Genomic DNA, 18,200 nt, shown 5'->3' on the forward strand with positions numbered 1-18,200 from the left:
ACGGTATTACATGGTTCATCATTATTTTTTTCCAATTCAAACTGTGATTGTTGACTGGCTTGAGGACAAAAACACAGCAAAATAAAACAAGAACAAAATCACATATCATGAACTATTGCTCCTGACACAGGAAATCCTCTTATTGACGCCATATATCCCTACTGTGGGGATTATAACCTGGTTGTTAGTCATATCGCTTTACATTTATGATGTCTAAGTCTTCCACTCAATAAACTCAATATATCTCTCCACGGGGTCCAACTGTCAACCTCTTATTAAAATTGATACCACAGTATCAAACATTGTCTGATTTATAAAAAGTGAAAAGTGTTCATCAATAAGGGACTGCACATCATTTACCACCAATAGCAATGACGACTGTAAGGAAAAAACGGACAGCTTTATATTCACTGACTTCAACCTAAATTGACTACGTCGGGTATATCTGTGCAAGTCATTAGACAGTGAGAACCTCCAGGGTCATGTTTGGCTCGAAAGCCTTGCCAGTGGCCATTTGTTGCCGAGCCAAATGACGCCCTGCAGTCGAAGCTGCGGAGTGTGATCATCCAGCAGCCCCCTGCAGCATGGACAGCGATGATGAAAACCTGGAAGAGGTTGTGGAAGGTATGTAATGTGTCTGCTATTGTATTTACGCGCAGACGACGAAATTTGGGTTCATGGAGAACATTTCTCTGCCGTTTGAAGATTCTGATTTCAAAATCTCCACGAGTCAGTCGGTCGGTGGGTCGGTGGGCCCGCCCGGTCACCTCGGAGCGCCGGGGACTTTATTGCACACAGGAATCCGCTTGCCAGCCGAGTGAGAGCGGTCTGGGTGAGTGTCTCGCTGCCAGCGTGGCTGGTGGAGATATTCGACCGGACAGGAATTATAACATGACCTGTTTCATGTTTCTTTGCTACACGCTACGATATTTATGACAATAAGCAACGCTGTAATTCATAAACAGGTGTGTTTTCATACTTTGACTCTCGGTTAGACTGACAATTTATTTCACCGGGCAAAGACGTTTTATTTATGTTACAAGAACCGGAATAATAAAACCGTGTTTTGTGGCTCTCACTGTGAGTATGAAAGCTACTGGACTCAGTTTGCTGAGTTCACACTACATCCGTTGCCATTAGCATGTATTAACTGTCCTTCTACTGAGAAACAAAACGATGTTTGAACCTGCTCCACGAAGTTGGCCGGCGAGCGCCATCTTTGTTTTGATTTGTAAACAGAGCCGCGACTTGTGAATAAAAATCGGACATAGTCGTCTTTTTGCCACTCTGTGGACGTAATATTATACCATCCTGATTCTTAAACGAGTCTTTGACAATTCTAGAAATACGTTTGGAACAATGGCGAGTGTTTAAAACGATCTTCTGGGAGTTTTGAACTTCGTTAGTTCATTTATTTTTAGAATAAAGATAACGGTGAGCTCAGTGACCTTAATGTTGAATCTGAAACCAGAGGGACACGTGACGGTACGACGGCAAACCGCAAACATCTTTTACTTTTTGCGTTTCTATTCATTAACTGGCCTAATTCAAAATCACCCGCTACTACATTAGTATTATCAGTAAATTTACTAAACGTCTCAAAGTACTCGTTGCAGTAATAATGAATTTGTACACATAACTTGATCACATTGTTAATACTGAATTGTAAATATCATTTAGCAGTTGATCTGCTCCAGGTGAAGCTAGTTTCAACTAAATCAGTCCAATGGTTCCAAACCTAGGGCTCAGGGACCTACAGAGGGTCAGAGGGATTGTGAGAGGAAAGAAAGAGAAGAGTTAAAATCCTAATCTGTAAAATAGCATGTCACTAACCATAGTTTTATAACATACATGTAATGGAAAGGAAACTGCAATATGTATTGCCAAAAGTTGGACATAACACTTTCTGACTTTCTTTCAGAAAAAAACATTGAAGATTGACAAATCTGTAATTTTACATCAACAATGGATTAAATGATGTGGAATGTGGAAAGGAGTCAACCCACAGAGAACATGTATCTGACTATGCAGTTCCCTTCAGCTCCACAAAGCTTTTTAGCATCCTTTGGCTTATTATTTTCATTGAACAATTCACAATTTACTATTTGGGTTTGCCAGATAATTTTTCTAATTACAGAACCATAAAAGGAGAGTGAATATTGGACTAAAATTTGAGGTTTTACTAAAGAATGGTAATGCCTCCGTCTGGTTGATGTTAATAGACATTTAGTGAGTGGTGAATTATCAACACAAAGCTTTTCTACACTAATGTATTGTGCATTTTTAGCTATGTGTTTTTGTAATTCAAAATATTGTGCATCTTTTTTAGCCATGTGAATACACAAGACAAGTATTCTGTCGATGTTAGCACTTACTACCAGAAGGAGGAACTTTAGTGAGGTCTTCCTCAGGAGTTTGGGTTTACTTATAAAGGGTTAATGATTTAAAGGCAGCCACAGAAACCTTTGGCATGCTTTTATTTATATACATGTTTCATTGAGGTCCTAAATGTTGTTAATTGAGTCTTGAATGATTGAAATTATTTCAGAATTTAATTATTGGGTGGGAACATGGTAGGGATCATGAGCTCCTAAAGGGGAATCCAATATAATCCAGATTATAGTTGTACATTGTACTCAACTGTTTTTGTGTGTGTGTGTGTGTGTGTGTGTGTGTGTGTGTCTGTGTCTTCAGGCCCTATGGATGAAGATGATCAGCCCCATGGTTTCTGTACAGTGACCTACTCGTCCAGTGATCGTTTTGAAGGACACTTCACGCACGGAGAGAAAAATGGCAAGGGCAAGTTCTTCTTCTTTGACGGAAGGTACTGTTAAGACAAGACAGATCCGATTATTTCGAGTCTTTTATGCATTTCACCAAACTGAAGTAGAAAAAAGTAGTTTCTGCATTAATAAAGCATGCAAGCATGGTCTGCAAAATTATGACAAGTAGTAGAAGGACAATCTGACATTCCTACAAATGATTTTTATATATTTAAAGAGTCTGACTTGATTTCCTGTCGTTCATTAAAATGCGTCTCAGGTGATCAGATCACAAGTGGACAGCTCTAAATACACGTGTAAATGCACCAGAGACGCGTTGAGAAGGTATCGTGATCCAGATGCTTAGACCACAATCTTAGGTTGTATGGGCCATATACGGCCACTTCCTTTTAGCAGCGTGTACCCAAATGTTTCCTGGGCCACGGTGGACCACCGACTCAACTGACGTACTCTGTGTAAGCCGTGGAAATAATATCCATGAGAAACTAGAATTACTGCCTCCGTCGGCCGGTCAGGTCCAGACTCGTATAATATGGGCCGACGTACGGAAGGCTTTGAGGGAGTCCTTATATGGAACAGTGAAGTTGACCTTTTGGAAATAAAATGTCATCAATTCATATCAACACAATATTATAGACTCAGCGTCCAGAAAGAACATCGTATTGTAAATAAAAAGAATATATGTGTGTGCTAAAAACAGACCGCTTATGTTTGATAAGACCACAGCCATTTTTATTTTCAGTCACTTGAAATTTAAATTAAAAAAAAAAAAATGTCTTTGCATAGTTTGTGAAGTATTGACTGAGCATCTCTCACGGCATCATTCAAAGCTACTGGAAGTCCCTGTTTGTTTGCTTTTCTGTAGTTCTTCACCCCTTGAGATGTTTGTGTAAAATCTTAATCCAATTAGCATCTGAATTCTTGATTTATGGCCACCCATGTGTTTTTGTGAGGTTGAATTTAATCTTAATTTTCTGCCCTCTCCTTTCTTTCGCCTCCCTTACAGCACCTTGGAGGGTTTCTATGTCGATGACGCTCTGCAGGGCCAGGGGGTGTACACGTATGAAGATGGGGGTGTCCTCAACGGGACGTATGTGGACGGCGACCTCAACGGGCCGGCGCAGGAGTTCGACGGAGAGGGCCACCTGGGGTTCAAGGGCCAGTACAAAGACAACAACCGCTGTGGGGAATGCTGGATCTACTACCCTGTGAGTCATCTCGGTGCTCGCTGCAACACACCGGCTACAGCCGGAGGTCCTTTTTCTCTACTGAACTGAACAAAGCCGCCACACTGCTGTGATTTGAGACAGCATGCCGACCTTCCAGAATCGGAGGTCTGATGTGTAACACAACAGTGTCGGTGTCGAGTCCGGTGCCGTGACAACTCTCAGCATCTGTGTAAAAAGGAGAGCTGGATGGTTCTCTCTGTTACTTCCTCTCCTGCTTCTTAACAGCGGAACAACAATGCCCAACACATCCAGAGAATAATGGTGCAACGTTGATCTTAAACAGGCCGTTTAAAAAGATACTTATATTTACATGCAGTCACATGGTTTTGAAAGCCTTATGAAACATGATAAATTAAATAATTTAGAGAACATAGCAGAAGTAAACTAGAGTATGTGACCAGTGTTTGTTGACTGTGTGTATTGTGCATGCGGGTGTGTACTGTGGTGTGCCTAGGACGAGGGCTGCGTGTTTGGGGAGGTGAACGAGGAGGGGGAGATGACTGGTGACCTGGTAGCTTACATCTACCCAGACGGCCGCACGGCTCTCTACGGAAGCTTCGTGGACGGGGAGCTGATCGAGGCTCGCCTCGCCACCCTGATCTCCAACCAGACCGGAAGGCCACGCTTCGAAATCACTCCCGCCAGTGAGTAGTGATGTCATCTTTATGTTGGGAACATCCACACTAATACATTCTCTACATAAAATCCATAACTTTTGTCACGTTTGCACACTACTCGGGCATTTTTGAACCCCTAAAAACTTGAAAACACTGCTGTCTCGGTTTTAGTTTGAAAACTCGGGGGGGTTAATAAGACATGTCAATTAGACCAAGTTGTTTTTTTTTCTGAGTATTCCTTTGAAACTGAGACAGAGATCAATTTAATCACCGCTTCTGATGTGTGATTGATTCAGATGATTTGCATCAGCCAATGTAATAATGCTTCCTCTTGGAGATGGTGCCCTAAAATTTGAATGCATACAAAACTTAAGTGGAGTAAATCTGGGACAGGTGTATGTTGTTATAAGGGCTATATCTAAAAAAAAAAATGCTGTCTATATCAATGTAACCCTACTAAATTAAAGGGGGGACTTTGGCATTTTAATGCAGTATCCGTTATTGTGTTTCAAAATTTGCTGAGGAAGCGAGCCTGAAGAAGAAAAACATAAATCTGGACTGTCGTCCAAAATAGGGTTTAAACTGTGGAGAGGCTGTTTCCTACACTTCCCATTTATTCTGCTTTCCTGCCTGTAAACACCAACTATTTCAAACTTCATACCACCTCATTCTTAGCAGGCTTAAAGAAAAAGCTCGTCCAGAGCCACAAAAACTAAACTGCACTTCATGTATAAAATCGATGGAGTAAAGTAGTGAAGTTCAGTACATGTCACCACAGTGAAAATACAACATGACTTCACAGTGTTTATGTCAAAAGGGGCACATGATGTTACAACGAGAAAATCTAAATGAAACAGAGTGGGATCCTTACATACTTGAATGGGTCTCCAGTTAAAAACAACTGCACTTAACCTCGTGGCTCATTTGTGAAATCAGTCCTCTGTGTTTTTGACGTCTCTTTTTGAGGTCCTGTGTACTCGTACGATAAGTCCACGTCCACCTGTCTCGCCACCCACGCTCTGCTTCCTGACCCTTACGAGAGCCAAAGGTAAAGTTAGCCTCATGCAAACCTGTTCACTGACAGATGAAACGAGTCGTCACCGCACACTGTCAACATGTGGTCTTTCTGCGTCAGGGTGTTTGTGGCGGACTCTAGGATCAAAGGAGCAGGGCAGGGCCTGTTCGCCAAGACGCTCGCCGAGACCGACACTGTGATGGCTTTTTATAACGGAGTACGCATCACACACTCTGAGGTATGACACAGATTACCAAGAAATCAAAGACATCATTAAGAGCTTTAGTGGTTGCGCAGAGTCCCTAAACTAATTTGAAAAATGAAAATTACACGTTAAATATGTGTACGGAATTTGATTTTGATATTGAATGAGATGTAACACCTGAACATCACATGTTGCAAATTAACTAATTGGTAGGAAAGCAAAGCTCAAAGTTGAAAAAGTCAGCTACAATGTCTGTAAAAATGGGTCAAACTGACAGTTTAAATTGTAAACACTCAGATGCATTTGTCTTTTTTCGAAGCGCCTGCGATCATAAGCACCTTTTACAAAAGGCACATTTAGCCTGAACTCAGAGAGCATAGTATTGACACGATGAAAAACGTGTTTTTGTCTTTTAAGGAATTCTAAAATCGTTCATAGATACCAGAAAAACTTGTTGTTTTTTTTTTACATTAATGAATATTTCTCAAATATATGAAAACTGATATATTTAATGTTTGTACACAGCCAGCTGTAACTTCTCGTAGAGTGGCCTTGAATTAGTCAGCACAGTAGTCACTTCTCACGGCCGCGAGATGTAACTACGGTTGGTTATCATCCTGGGGTTGTTGGGGTTACTGAAGACGCTTCATCTGTCCCCGTGGACAGATGTGATTCTGGACAGACTTCAGACTTTTACAGCGTTCATCAGCTGTTGGAAGTTGCGGCACCTCTCTCCTCTCCTCCTGTCGCGTCCACAGCAACAGGCCAGAGTTTTCCACGAGAGTATGCATTGGTGAGATGTTCAGGCTTCCCATGGTGGGGAATTTGTCCTGGAAAACTCCATATGCGTTTACAACCACAGGGTCCAGGCAGATATATGACATTCCCTCATCAGTCCAGACTTTTCTTGGGCCCTGTTAATTGGATGAGTGTGACTTGTATCATCGTCATGCTCCAATTCTGCTTTTAAATGATCTGATTGATGAATCACAAGAACAGTAACAGTGACGCAACACTGCCCATACCACATTGCTCTTTGTAATATTGAATCAGCAATCTGTTATTAAACAAATTGACAATATTGCATTCCTCAGATTGCCAGCTTATATGCATTTTTGTTGAAAACATCCAAAAAACAATACTTATTATCATGTTGACATCAGAACATTGTTCAAGACAAAGTAAGAAGTAAAGAGGAGAAAGTAAGCAGCATTTTACTGTTGAAGCTAATAGTTAAGTTTAGTTTTGGCTAGTCCATATTTTTTTTAGGTCATTTTTGCAATGTTTGTACTAATTCAAAACATCTGTCTATTTTTTGTCGTCGTTGTTTACTTGGACTTCACAGGTGGACAGCCGAGACTGGGCGCTGAACGGAAACACAATCTCACTGGACGAAGACACTGTGATCGACGTCCCTCAGCCGTTCGACCAGACGGAGAAGTACTGCGCCTCGCTGGGTCACAAGGCGAACCACTCCTTCACCCCCAACTGCAAATACGACACGTGAGTACAAACAGTCAGGAGCAGAGCAGAGAGGGGAAGTCGATCACAGGGTTTAGGAACATGGAAATGCAACGTGTCTCCTTATTCAGTCCGGAAACAATCCATTTCTTTTAAATTACTGGTCCGGCTCACATTTTGTACAAGTGAACTCAAAAGATATTTCCCATCATCCATAATTTGAAACTTTATTTTGTGACTTTTGCCGTTATCAGTTATGATACCATTGTCCTCGGGAACACGGTTATATTGATGCGAAAAAGTCAGACGTCGGGGAAACGCAACAAACTTCAGGATCAACAGTCATACCATCACGTATAAATCAGCTGTTTTCTACTTTTGTGGGAAGTAAAACTTATAGTTTGGATTTTCTGATGTTGCTGGGTGCATTTTTTTCAGCCAGCCACTGCAAGCCCTGCGAACTTGTGAATTTGGGTTATAAGAATAAAACAGACATAAATTCATTTGAATGCATATATTTCCCCCCCAAAAAAATTCTAGTCATTCTTCTTAAAAGAAAGCCTGCCTTTAACAAACTTATATTGCAGGCACTTTTTGTAGTCAGCCTCAAAATCATTGCAACAATAAGAAGAAGTTGATAACGACTAACACCATACTAGAACCATCAGGTATACTCGCCTTGCTTTTCGATCTGAGCTGACACCGGGTAAGAGCCCAGAATCCACTCAGAAATGGAATGAATTCACACAGTTAAGATTCATTTTCCAATGGCGTTATCATGAAATGTCAACTGTCTGCATATAAAGTAATCAAATTAGCAATGTCACCACTGTCAAATTACAAATGGTGCACACATATTTGTCTTGAAACGTTCAGTGCTGGACGTTTGGTTTGGGATGAGACTTGTGTTTGATTCATCCTGTGATCCGAATGCAGCATTTTACTGTTGTTGCTGCATCAGCTGGAATTTGAACTACCGCATACATAAGTAGTAAGAGTGTCGTTTTTGGCCCAAAACCGCAGAGCTGAGGCAACACAGTGATTAACACGTCCCTCTCCCAACGTTTTTGAAACGTGTTGCTGCCACTAAATTCAAAATGAGTATATATTTTACATAGAACAATCAAATTTCTCCATTTCAGCATTTGATATGTTGTCTTTGGTCTATTTTCAATTAATTATGGGTTTACATGATTTGCAAATTATTGCATTTTATTTTATTTTCCTCTGACACAGCGTCCCAACTTTGTGGAAAGCGGATTGTACGATCTGAATATTGATATGTTGCTTATTTCTCAATGGACATTTTTTATTTGATTTATTTTTTGCTTGATTTTTCAAAATACCATGACAAGACTTTTATTTTATTTGTTTGTTTTCTCTGCTGTACAAACATACCAAACTGTAACATAACATTTCTCGTGAGCAAGTGTTGTGAAATGATCATGATTGTGTTTCCTTTCTGAATTGTTTTGTTTGTGTGTCTGTCTGTGGTCTGTAAAGGTTCGTCCATCCACGTTTCGGGTTGATCAAGTCCGTCCGAACCTTGAGGGCTGTGCAGAAAGACGAGGAGCTAACCGTCGCCTACGGTTACGATCACGAGCCAACAGGAAAGAACGGCCCGGAGGCTCCCGATTGGTATAAGCATGAGCTGCAGGTGTTCCAGCAGAGACAGGCAGCTCCCACTGGCCAATGAGAACAGATCAATGCCTCTGGACACGAAAGCAGCCCCCCCCCCTACCTGTCCTGCCGCCTCCCAAGACTTCTGGAGCATCGTGACAACCTGCAGCTGCAAACCCCACCGTATATGTCTGAGAACTTACTGTGCTTTGTATGGTATTTGAGTGGAATACTGGTTGACCAATTCAGTATTAATGGAGGCTTGGGCCACACAAGAACTATGCAAGAAGCCAAATGATACAAGAGGACACACGTCTCTGGCCGGAGGTGCTGCTTGGTCCTTTTTTTTTTATCAGATATTTACACATTCATGGTTGGTGCTTTGAAATTAAGGATATGAATAGTTTTCACTGTATCTTCACTTATTTGTAGTTTTCGCGCAGCAGCTGCAGTTTCTGAAACAGGGTGTTCTTAGTTTTGAGTTTAACGTGATTATTTGTACCACACACACTCTAATCTGTGTAAAGTGTTTCACTCGCACTTCAATTGAATTAATTCAACTGGCCCAATGCACAAAGTTTAAATTAAGTTCAACTTTATAGGCCCGTTCATTTATCTTACAGAGTATTACAGTGACTAACTTATTTATAACATCTGAAGCTGTATTCCCTGAGCTTTGTAAAGATGATTTGTAACTTAAGGACTCTGGGAGAAAACAATGGAAGGTCTTCTACTACAGTAAAGGCCTGTGAGCTTGTTCCACTTTTCTAACCTAATTATCTGTGTTCATATGCTCTCAAAAATAAAAGTCCCAGATAAGGGAAAGTAATCCACATGCCTTATTTGTCTTGTGAGTATTTTGCAATTGCCGCTTTCTTAAACTGGTATTTATTTAAAAAGACAGTGTAGGGTTTCATGTTACATTTGTCCATCCATCCCCGAACACCTCCCAAGAAACAAAGCAAATACATCCGGTACAGAAAGCAGGAACATGCAGAATTACTAATACAGAAATAAATCAATAAATTAATACTCAGGCTTAAATATCATTGAATGAAAGATTTCTATAAAAGGTCATGGGTTCCTCTTTATTTAAATTTAACTAGGAATGACATTACATTACATATCCAGGAGCTGCATGCAGGTAGGATCTGTGATTTATAATCTGAGTGAGTAGAGACGCAAACCTGAGAACATCAGTCTGACCAGCTGTTATTTACAGGTAGTGAATGAAGATTGCAATTTCAGGTGTTCCTGTTCATCAATTTGGACAACGTGGTTTAAGAATGACTCTCCAAAACTTGTAAATTTAGGACAGGCCATTCACATGTGTGAGATTATGGAGGCTGTCAGTGATAATAGGAAAAGTTCTAACAGTCTAATCTTCAAAAAAAAAAAAAGTTTTTTTGAAGTATTTTAAATTGGATGAGACCCAGCCTCTTACATAGCTGCTTTTAAAGCACCATGAGTCAATACTTTTTTGACAGAGTGCCAATGTAATCTATCCTTCTAAATTCCAGCAGGACTATCTATCGCAACAAAGTTGACCAGATATGACGTGAACTTTTAATGAATGAAATTTCTGTGTTTAACAGGCCTATTCTGGTTTCAAAAACTATCCAGAATCTTGCAATTCATATATTCACATTTCCAAAATGTTTCCTTTTTGTTCAACAGTCTGTAAATAAATAAATACCATCAATTAGTTTGATTTGAGAAAACACATGCCATTACTTGACAAAATGTTTTTTTAGCAGGTTCAAGAAGTACAGTTGTAGTTTGGAGATACTCAGTCTTTGTGTATAAAATTTGTATATATAAAAAAATGTATACTTGGCTGGCCTGAAGCCTGGCCAGCAAGGAGTTTTACCATCAACTTCAAATTATGTTCCATTAGTACTTTACTGAAATTTATATTTGTTGTTGTTTTGTGACAGTCCGAAGTTCAGATACATCAGCTAATTAAGGATCTTGTTTTGATATTTTCCGTTTTGTTCTTCAGTGTAGAAAGCTTTAAATGAGTAGCTGTGTGTTCCTCTGGTAACCTACTGTGCTAAAACTATTTTGTGAAAATATAAAAACTAATTTAGAGCTAGGCTATAGGATAAAGTATTCGTACATTTGGTTTGAATCAGTTTGAACGCTGACATGATAAGGGGGCGGGGTTTGACAGCCTGAGAGTCCAAACTCTGGGCATTTTACCACGCGGTTCTCCACCTGCTGCTGGTCAGCCGGTTTAATAGATAAACTTCCTACCTGCTGAGTCAACACAGGAACCGACCTGCCGCCCGGAAGATCCACCCCACTGGGTAGAATACTGTGACTGTGACCGTCTGCAATTAAAAAAAGACTCATTTTTTTGTTTTCAGAGATAACTGTCGCCACCGGACTCATGTTTCTGACACAGAAATCCAAAGAAACAGGGCCGAAAACTAAGCAAAGTTAAAGCTTCGCCCTGTAGAGCGACACGACGGGTTGTAGGGGTCTTTCCGGCGGCTCAACACCTGGACATGGACCGACACAGGTACTTTATTTTTAACCAGAAGAGCGTGCTCGTCCTCGGTGTCCTCCAGATCGCCTGCGCGGCTCTTTGTGTGATCTGTGGATTCATAGACGCTGTTTTCCGCAAGGACACCCCGCTGAGCACCACCAGGACGCCGGTGTGGGGAGGACTGGTGAGTCTCACAGACACCTTCACTAGTACATCAGTGGGGAGTAAGTCAGGATCAAAACGTTTGTTAATAAGGCTAAATTTCCAAGAATATGAAGTAAAAATCTGGTGTGAACTTCATTACAAGGATATACAGTAGATATTTGACCGCAGTGTTTCCATCCTGCTGCTCTTCTGTCATTTCATTCAGACTGTTTTCACTTTCTTTTAGATCATGTCCTCTCCAGGTGTTTTGGCGTGTTTTGCCTCCCAGAGGAAGAACCCAGTACTGGTAAGTGTGATGGTTTCTTGATTCTCTATGTGCCCTTTTTTGTGTGTGTGTGTGTGTGTGTGTATGTGATGCTCAACATTTGGTTTCTTTATTTTTGTTGTTGCTGTTGCTTGTTTTTTTTGGTCTATGTACTTAAAGCATACATTAAACACCTTTACTGACACCCACCCACATATTTGTTTCCTTGGCTGACTGTGTCCACCCTCAGGTGAGTGTGATGGTGGCGGCTGCAGGGCTTTCCTGTGTGACGGCAGTGGTCATATCAGGATACTCCTGTCTGACGCTCACCTACGGGGAGGAGAACGAAGAGGTCTTCCACCACCACCACAACCCTGAAGTGGTAACCGACAAACATACTCGTTGTGCTCAATGTTTTAATCCGTTAATCATTTCTTATGAAACCCAAGTGTAACACCAGCTGCACTCCAGAGCTCCACACAAACCTTTTACATTGGTTACACAGGTGTGTGTGACTTTGTGATTCGGAAGCACCAGCACATCATTTATATTCACCCAAAAGGGCATACAGAACTGAAGAAAACAACTTGGTGTTAGTATGTGTATCTTTACCATTAGTTAGACTTTTAGTGTGATATAAAATGTCCGGATTACATGTCATTCTAGTGTGTGAATTTTAAAAGATGAATGACAGAATGGACAATATATCCAGGAAATGCATGGGATCAATATTGAGCTGATGGTTAATGCAGTTATTGGGAAGTTTTGTGAAATTTATTGTAGTTCATTTCACATTAATGTCCCATTTGTTTTTCAAGTGTTCCAATGATGGAGAAATGCAATGTCAGCCTGCTTACTTGCTTTAATTGATAGTATATATTACAATATGTACAGATATACAGTGCAGACCTGTTTTTCATATTAGTCAGCACTTAGTTTTAATTCTACAACTTATGGACACAAATATTGGGACCTCCATCCATCCATCCATCCATTATCTATACCCGCTTTATCCTGAACAGGGTCACGGGGAGGCAGGGTACACCCTGGACAGATCACCAGTCCATCACAGGGCCACGTAAAGACAGACGGAAACAAAGACCATTCACACTCTCATTCACACCTAATGGTGGTTTGTAGAACCACCATTGAACCTGAGACGCATGTGTTTGGACGATGGGAGGAAGCCGGAGTACTGAGAGAACCCACGCAGGCACACGGAGAACATGCAAACTCCGCACAGAAAGGCCCGGATTATATTGGGACCTATAACCTAATATTTTATAGCACTCGCATATTAGCTTTGACTCAACTGACAAGCTGTGAAAGTAGCTTTGTGTTTAGCCAGACACCTACTGTAGCAAATGAGTACAAGCTATGAGTAACATGATGGTTATTACAGGAGAGTAAAAAGATGGGGATGTTGTTTATTTACCTTCAAGCATTTCATTTCACCACTTAGGTGATTAGGTGCGTCGAGTATCCGTTTGTTATTTTTCACATAAAAAGGAGCTTATTCAGCTGGTTTGGTGGAGCTCAGCTATGTGAATAAATGTTACAGTGTCCAGGAGCGACATGTGTTTCATTTAATCAAAGTAGGTCTCGGAGGGGGAAAAAGGTCGGAGAGCCCTTTGTTAGAGTTATATTTCAGAGGGGAAATAAACGGATGAGTGTTTATTGAAATGTGTTGTCACCTCTTGATCCCACACCACAGTCAGCTGGTGTTTAGCTGTCCTTCCCAGCTGTGATACTCGGACCATGCTGAGAATATTGTAACGAGAGCTGGAGGGCGCTCTGCTGGACAAACCGTGGCGACACGATTTCTAAACTAACCCTCGCATCATTTTCCGCGTAATGTTCTGTAAATGTTTCCTGATGGCACATATCATGCAACATGTACTGTATGTTGCTACGGATACATCCGTGATAGGCTTGTATTCGGTTAATATAATCAGGCAACCAACAAGTTAGTCTGTGTAGCTACAAATATCATCAGAACTGATCAGAAAAAACCGTTGACATGAATCCTCTCCATGGAATCATCTTTACCCGTATTTAGTCCCCTCGGATAAAAGGATCTGCACTGCAGTGCGTCCCATTTTTGCCTACTCATCACATGTTTTTATGTGTAAGAGTTGTGTTTGTTCCACATGATGCTCACAGGGTGTGCTGCAGTAACACTCGTCTCTCCGCACAGACGTACGTCCTCCATCGGATGGTGAAGGGGGCCAACGCCACCGTCCTGCTGACCTGCACCGTCAGCCTGGCTCTCTCCTCTCTCATTGCCTACGTGGGCTGCCGCAGTGTCCCGTGCTGTGCCTGCTATGATACCAGAACTGGACTGGTATGGATACTTTTTTTTAATTTTTTTATGTTAAAAACATACTTTAACAAACCACGTAATGTATGTATGCTTTGCTTGTTTGTATTTTTGTAAACTGCACGTGTCACCTCTACTTGAGAAAGAGCTTTGGAGGTCAGGATTAGGAGTGTTTGGCACATAAATATTTAATGATAATAAATATCTCAGGTAGGTTTGGTTAACGCGTAAACTTCTCCAAATCCAATCAAGAGCAGCTACCATTAGCCTAAACTCCCGACGGCATCCAATCGAGAACTGGAGTCCTGAGGTCACATCCAGGCTTGCCTCTGTTCCGCTTCAGTAACTCAATGCAACTTCTCATTCAGCATTTTTCATGCTTGTGTGGAAAAAAAAAAAAGTTTTTAACAAATTTACATCAGTCCCGCTGTTATATACAGACGTTTCGTAGTTCAATAGTCACCAAGATGTGACATTAAATCTGGAAATCCAGTATAGACTGCTAAAAAAAAAAAGATAATTATTGAATAAATAACAATATTAAATCATTAAATAACAAAACTGCCATATTTGGCCAAACATATAAAGTGAGTGCTGGATATACTGTTGAGAGATTTTTAGTTTCTAACATTGCTACAAATACCAGCAATTAATGCATGAATATTATTGAACTATTTTCTGACCTCCCCTGAAAGCAGCATTATTTGACTGAAGGGGGGAATCACCACAGTTCAGAATTGATAGCAACACTCGAGACAAGCACTTCACCTTTGAGATGGTCTTCCCTCAAAATTGATCACACGTGAAAAGAAGTGCGAGTACTTGTTGGGCATTAATGAGCAAGTGCTCTTCTTTACGCCCTTTAACTTTACCATTTTACAGAAATCTCCCAATAACAAGTGAAGTTACATTTCCTGTCTTTTTGTTTTTATAGCACTAATATTTCTATTTCTTTTTTTCTACTTTTCACTGCATCTATAAATGCTTCGTCGCTATGACGCTTCTGCAGCTTCTCTTCACATAACTGTGTCTTTAATCTAATTCACCTTTCTGTCCCGTTTGTGATGTGTGCTGCAGGAGACGCTGGTTCCTCAGTGCGATCCCGGGGACACTGAGATGGTGTGCACCTGGCGAGGTAGGACCTAATGTTGAATGTTGTACTGTAAAAACACCGATCTGTTCGGGTGCCCACATACACGGCCAGGTAGAAGACGAGAGTCTCCCATATTGGTAAAATACCAACATACAGTTCACTTAACCTGCACTTGAAGTGTCATGTTGGATCGATCAGAACCGTAGACTGTATGTAAACACGACAGCTCCATGGATGGATTCAGATTACAAGATGGCGTCGCAGTTATTCAAGTGAGAGCAGCTCAGTGACGGTTTTCCACCCACATATTCTGCGCTTGTCCTTCTGTCAGACGTCGTGTCGAGCATCCGGGACTGAGACTGCAGCCTGCGACGCCCAATCCGCCGCCCAGCGCTGTACCGCCGCTGGAGACTTGAACAGCTCTCAAGAAGTGAAGTCAAAATATCTTGATTGCCCCCGGTGACTGGTTGCAGTGTAGTTCATAAACCCCGCCCCCTCTATGTTGGTGGAGAGATCAAGAGACGTAACTTGGAGTACTTACTCACAAAGGTTATGTGCTGAGTTCCCAATGACCTTCTTCCATAAGTACACACAAAAAATTGTGAACGTAGTGCAGGAATTTTGACAGATTAGCGTTTTTTCAAATCGCACACTGACCGGAAAGAACTTCAGCATGTGAATGCATCACCCGCCAAAATATCTACAGTATTAATTATTTTACCCAGAAATGAACGTGTTTCCGTGCCCTCTGTTTAACACTCGATAAACACACTGATTCTTCTCTCCAGCAGCAGAAGTGAAAAAGAAACACATTTGTGTTCAGGGACAGCTGCAGCTTCCTCAGATGCTTTATTTTGAAAATTCTTCATGTCGGTGGCCCCGCCCCCTTCCTCTACAGAGCCAAGATGGCCACCGTTTAGGCTGGAAAGTGTCCAGAGTTTCACACTTCTTTTTGAACTGTTTTGAGTGAATCATCCTGGTACTCGTAGTTCACTGCATGTTTCTGTACTGACAGTGTGAACGTACTTCAGCACTTAAGATAGTGAATTTTAGTGCACAAGTACGACATCTGGAACACGCCAATAGTTTCCCCGGCTCCGTGCACATCACCGTGCCGCGCTCCGTTCCCACACAACTGCAGCCGTCTTTGAACCTTTTGATTGCCACTGTCATATGCCATTATGAGTGACAGCTGCTGAGAATGAGAGGCATGAAGTTCAGAGCTCCACCATGTGAATATCTAACTCACATTTGTACCTCAAACTGCACACATATGCAAACTGGAGAAATAATGTAGAAGCCCAGTATGTGAGGAAAGATGACAAGTGATTGTAATCTTTTGTACATTTTCCTTGAGCAGCACATGTTCTGTAAAAACCTCGACCTCCTTCTGTTCCTAACCCTATCCTCTTAGATATTTGTGTGAAATGTTGTCACAATTATTATGGTATGGCCTCAAATATGTTGTGTGAGGTCACAATTACTTTTGACCACCAGATTTTAATCAGTTCCTCCTCCTTTGTGCCAAATTTCGAGCAAAAAAAAACAAAAAACTGAAGGTGTTCACAAGCAAATGTGAATTACACACTTGCACCGTAGAGCTCTGATCAATCTGTCCTCTTAAATGAGACTGATTAATATTACTGTCAACATATTTATGAATTCACATTAATAATTAGTCTTTTATCAAAGACTCTGAAAACACCTTCTATACTTAAGCACTTTTTAAAAACCTGCCAGAAACCATTTAAATGATCGTATGAATCGCACAATATATAAGCACTTCCCTGGCTAACACTGTGAGTGTGGGTATTAAGGACCTGGGCCCAGTCCCAGTGTCCACCCACACCGACTCACAGACGTTGAGGTGCATTCCCAGTTAGTCTGTCAGGGTTTAGGGCTGTCCTACTGTAAAATCTTCCAATCCGTGAGGCCTCTCTGGTGGACATTTTGAGCCCTAAGTCTGCATTTCTGACCCCACAGTTCGTAGCAAAACTGGCGACATATTAAACGTGATTGTCTTTCCGCCCACAAAATGTAACCAAACCAAGCATGTATGGGGTCATCTGGAAGTCACAGAACATGGCTTTTTTTTTTTTTGTGATGTCACGATGGAATGTCTCAGTATGCCTTTTTGTACAATTTCAACCCTCATGAACTCAAACAGTGAAACACTACAGCTGTGACGTCAGATAAATCAGTCGGGGTTTCGGCTTCAGGGTGGACATTAACTTATGTTCCCGTTACTGTTTGGTGGTGATGTAGCTCCCCTCTGTCTCCAGCAGGAGGTGATGACAGGCTCTTCAACTCTCCAGTTCAGTCCACAGACAGAAGCACCACTGAGGAAGAGAACGGTGTCTCCAAACTGCCTCCGTACAGCAGACTTACCTGACGCGCCTTCATATCACAGAGGCCGGTCCTTAGCTGTCCTGTTTGGTTCCTTATTTGCACAGAGCACAGATGTGATTATGGAATATCATTTCCTTAAAATTCTGTCTTTACATTTCAAAGCATCTCAAGACTCCAGTGAAACTAAAGCAGTCACGTCTTCAAAAATGGGACCCTTTGTAGATGTATTCCAGAGATTTGAATCATGTGTGCATGTAATCAGACTGTGACACTGAGGACTGTGGCGCTCAACATTTCTTCACTTCAACTTCGCCAAATTTGAATACTTGTTTATGCAAAACTTCCAAGACTGAAATGCCTAAATCTGTTTGCTGTGTGAATGTTTTTTGTTTTGACTTCATAAATCCAAAGATCTTTTATCTGTATTTAATAAATAAAATGAGACTGAATGAGAGTGTTTTCTCGAAAGACGACTCCCCATATTTGAAATGTTCCAGGTAGTTTATTGCACGGTTACACATGAAGAAACCATTGAAAGCGTGTCCCTTTTTTTCCACTCCTCCCCAGTAGTGTGATTGATTCGTCCCTTTGTGAATGAATAGTTGGAT

The 18,200-nt window shown here is 41.3% G+C and overlaps 2 protein-coding genes across 5 annotated transcripts; both read left to right on the forward strand.

The window, feature by feature from the left end:
• The first annotated feature begins 475 nt into the window (after window positions 1-475).
• Window positions 476-9,765, forward strand: setd7 (SET domain containing 7, histone lysine methyltransferase). Of its 3 annotated transcripts, none has more exons than XM_069171223.1 (8): window positions 486-624; window positions 2,695-2,824; window positions 3,790-3,991; window positions 4,467-4,656; window positions 5,596-5,677; window positions 5,765-5,882; window positions 7,195-7,352; window positions 8,814-9,765. In XM_069171223.1, exons 1-8 carry the CDS (start codon window positions 585-587, stop codon window positions 9,004-9,006), a joined length of 1,113 nt encoding a protein of 370 aa, XP_069027324.1. In that variant the 5' UTR covers window positions 486-584; the 3' UTR covers window positions 9,007-9,765. The 3 variants fall into 3 exon arrangements, with proteins under 3 accessions (XP_069027326.1, XP_069027324.1, XP_069027325.1); XM_069171224.1 differs by lacking the exon at window positions 486-624 and adding an exon at window positions 688-832; XM_069171225.1 differs by lacking the exons at window positions 5,596-5,677; window positions 5,765-5,882 and having other exon boundaries at window positions 476-624.
• A 1,461-nt stretch (window positions 9,766-11,226) lies between these two features.
• Window positions 11,227-18,029, forward strand: LOC138211457 (uncharacterized). Of its 2 annotated transcripts, none has more exons than XM_069171369.1 (6): window positions 11,227-11,605; window positions 11,813-11,872; window positions 12,081-12,212; window positions 14,028-14,174; window positions 15,228-15,285; window positions 17,526-18,029. In XM_069171369.1, the coding sequence occupies exons 1-6, from the start codon at window positions 11,441-11,443 to the stop codon at window positions 17,633-17,635; spliced, it is 672 nt and encodes a 223-aa protein (XP_069027470.1). In that variant the 5' UTR covers window positions 11,227-11,440; the 3' UTR covers window positions 17,636-18,029. The 2 variants fall into 2 exon arrangements, with proteins under 2 accessions (XP_069027470.1, XP_069027471.1); XM_069171370.1 differs by having other exon boundaries at window positions 17,529-18,029.
• Window positions 18,030-18,200: the final 171 nt, after the last annotated feature.

Source organism: Embiotoca jacksoni, unplaced genomic scaffold, assembly GCF_022577435.1.
Source record: "Embiotoca jacksoni isolate LCO1_2020_lvr unplaced genomic scaffold, fEmbJac1.0.p SCAF_5, whole genome shotgun sequence".
NCBI lineage: Eukaryota > Metazoa > Chordata > Actinopteri > Embiotocidae > Embiotoca > Embiotoca jacksoni.